Raw genomic sequence first — 3,674 nt, 5'->3', positions numbered from 1 at the left:
GAGTTCTTGCAATTGCTTCATCAGCTCTTGCATTTTTGTTGGGGCTAAATGATAAGGCGCCCTTGCGATTGGTACCGCACCTGGTACCAAATCGATTCAGAACTCTACCTGACGTTCCGGTGGTATTCCTGGTAATTCATTCGGAAATACTTATGGGTAGTCCCTCACCACTGGAACATCTTGTATTATCTTCTTTCGAGCTTGGCGTCGATGGCGTATGCCAAGTAAGCCACACATCCCTTCCGTAGACACCTATTCGCCTTAATTGCATTAATCAACCCTACACAACACTTCTTTCGATCACCGTAAACATGAATTGTTTCTCCTTCCGGAGTTTGAATCTTGATCATATTTTTATTGCACACTATTTGCGCATGATTGTTGGACAGCCAATCCATCCCCAAGACTACGTCAAAACCTCCTAAGCACATTGACATAAGCCTAACGGGGAAATCCTTCCCATCTATAACAATTGTGCATTTATCAAATATTTCGGCTACATTACACTGACTACCGTCGGCTGTTTCTATACTGTAGGTTTTGTCTAGCCTACAGGCACTGTTATTCAGATAGTGGCAGAAGGTGGTAGACACAAAACTACCATTTTCACCCGAATCAAATAATACATGTGCATACACATTGTTGATAGGGAACATACCGGATACGACGTCGGGCGTTTCCTTGGCCTCCTTCAAGGTCATGTTGTAAGCTCGGCCATGTCCCTTGGGTAGCTCCTTTCTATTTTCCGGTCTCCTTCCAAATCCGTTATTCGCTGTCTTCTCGTGGGGTGTCACACTATTCCGATGTTTTGGGCAGTCAGGTCGTATATGTCCCGTAGCCCCACATTCGTAACAATTTTTTCCTTCTGGGCACTCTCGTGCGGTGTGCCAGGCTTATCACATTTGTAGCACGTCAGACTTCCCGCTCTACACTCTCCCCTATGTCTCTTGTTGCATTTGTTACATTGGGGAATAGTGAGTCCCTCGCTTCCTGTTTTTGCCATAGACGGAGTCCATTTTGGTTTCTTGTCGAATTTGTTCGAGCCTTCCCATCTTCTCTTTGCATCTCTTCTATCATAGTTCTCCCTAGCGTTGTTCTCCTCTGCTACCTTCGCCATCTCTACAGCTTGGACAAAAGTGGTCGGCTTAGTCATGTCTACGTACCGTTTGATTTCGATTCTTAAGCCGTCTTTGAAACGACCTATCTTCCTCTCTTCGGTAGCCACCTGGTAACTGGCGAATCTTGCTTTTTCAAGAAAGTCGTTAACATATTCTTGAACCGACATCGAGCCTTGCTTTAACCTCAGAAATTCTGATTCTAGCTTGTTCACTTCCGATTGTGTACAGTACTTATCCATCATCATCTTTTTCATTTGCTCCCACATCATGGCAGCAATGCCCTCATCACCTCTGATTGCACATTCAGTCTCCCACCAATGCAATGCATAGTCCACAAAGGTTGTAGCAGCATAGGTCACTTTTTGATCTTCCGCGCATCTACAAATCTTGAAGCTACTTTGCATCTTGGTTACCCAGTTCATCAGGCCAACTGGGCCCTGTTTTCCCTTAAATTCCTTCGGCCCGGTGCCCTTGAATGTTTTAAAACTGCATCCTCTCTCCTTTGTTGTCAATTTCGTTCTTCCGTTGATGGGCGACTCCGCCTTCTCTTTACCAAATACTTCCACCCTTCCAGTGGCTTGAGTGTTCTTATGTCAAACACTTTCCTCTTCTCCATTTTCGTTGTCTTTAACTCTGTCACCCAACATTTCTTTAATCATATTTGGCAATGTATCCCGAAGGACTTGTGCCATTTGCTCAACTATCATCTCCTTTGTGAGGGGATTTTCCCCTTCCTGATCTCCTTGACTCTTACTGATAGCTAAATTATCCTGCGCGGATAAAGTCGTACTAGAGCTAGCGGTTCGGACACTTCCGCGACCTCGACTTTGGGCTCGCGTCCGTCCTCGAACTGTTGGTGGGGCTATGCCATTAATACCTCCCCCATTTAGGGCGTTCCTTGTTGATCCACGAGAAACCATACTGACAATATAGGGTATTATTGTTTTAGTAAGGTTCTAAAGTCAATATAACCCATTACATATATATATATATGTATATATATATATATATATGTAATCACTATATATATATAAGAGAAATACATAATAAGAAATTCATGTCGAGAATCTCATAATGCTCAAAAAGATATATATATATATATATTTCGCGTCAATGTACAATCTTGGGAAGAGACATTACATAATCCCATTTACTTACAAAAGATGGGATACTACATCATTCTAAACATATCTCTAAATCATGTGAATGCTCAAAAATCTATTGAAGCAATGGACTAGATGAAAAAAATTCGCTCAGCTATCTAGTCACGCACAAATAATTCACATATCCAAAAGATCTTCCCTCGTTCAAAAGGATTCCATGTCTAAAACTGATCCGCGGGGTAATAAGGGAGATAAGGGTCCCTCAACCTCAACCATTCCTCAAAAGTGGTGGACGGCCTGGAATGCCACAACACACTAGCCTTTGGGCCGTTTTTGATGCATTGGACCTAGTCGGAGAAATACCCCCTTACTACACCGGTATAGTCTATGGTCATCCTCTTATAGAAGTGAACTCTATCTCTGAACCTAGCGCCTACTGGACGAGCAACAATTCTTCGCTCCTGCTCAAGTACAACTTTGTCCCAAATCAGTGCATGACGCTGTTCTGACAAATGTGCATTCTCTTCAATTAGATCGTTTAGGGCCCCTCCTTGTTCGGCATGTGCCCGGTGAAGATTGTTCAGCCATTCATTCAGTCTAGTATTGCCATCTAAGGTTCGGGTCAACCTTTCCCTTAGTCTTGTGTTCTCGCCCCTCAAGGCCTCTATAGTCTCCATCATAGAAGTGAACTCTGTCTATGGTCATCCTCTTATAGAAGTGAACTCTGTGTCTGAACCTAGCGCCTACTGGACGAGCATCAATTCTTCGCTCCTGCTCAAGTACAACTTTGTCCCAAATCAGTGCATGACACTGTTCTGACAAATGTGCATTCTCTTCAATTAGTTCGTTTAGGGCCCCTCCTTGTTCGGCATGTGCCCGCTGAAGATTGTTCAGCCATTCATTCAGTCTAGTATTGCCATCTAACGTTCGGGTCAACCTTTCCCTTAGTCTTGTGTTCTCGCCACTCAAGGCCTCTATAGTCTCCATCATGTCCTCACGTGTAGGGGTGCGGGGCGTGTAGTCCACCGAAGGCTCGGATGTGGTCCTTCTCCCGATGGGCTCTCGCGATGAAACCTCACCAGTGTGGGCCAGACTATTGCTTCTGGACCAGGAGCGGGAAACATGTCTGGTGCTGGGGCGGTGACTGTCAATGGATCCCCTATTTGGTCCTAGCCAGTGTGGTGTCCTACGTGTTTCGTATCCGTGCCCGCGTCCGCGTCTGCTAGACCTGGTGTGAATGGTGTGAACCATGTCTCCTACAAGTCATAAAAGGAACACCATGTCGAATAGTAACATGGGATCAAACTTATTCGCATGATAAGCAATACTAATACACAATAAATATGTGTTTCTAACAATCCTCTCAGTTTAAGCTTAGGCTAAGTAAATCTTAACCTAGTTACCTTAAACTAAAGCTTCCAACAATCCTCTCAGTTTAAGCTTAGGCTAAGTA

General features: G+C 44.2%; 1 protein-coding gene across 1 annotated transcript; it reads right to left on the bottom strand.

Moving 5' to 3' along the window:
- Positions 1-790: 790 nt before the first annotated feature.
- LOC112511330 lies at positions 791-1,522 on the bottom strand. Its single transcript, XM_025116912.1, has one exon. It carries the CDS (start codon positions 1,520-1,522, stop codon positions 791-793), a length of 732 nt encoding a protein of 243 aa, XP_024972680.1.
- Between the last annotated feature and the right edge of the window lie 2,152 nt (positions 1,523-3,674).

This window comes from Cynara cardunculus (assembly GCF_001531365.2).
Source record: "Cynara cardunculus var. scolymus isolate 2C chromosome LG 4, CcrdV1, whole genome shotgun sequence".
NCBI classification, from domain to species: Eukaryota; Viridiplantae; Streptophyta; class Magnoliopsida; order Asterales; family Asteraceae; genus Cynara; species Cynara cardunculus.
Note: the sequence above shows the minus strand (reverse complement) of the source record. Positions and strands in the feature narration are given on the sequence as shown.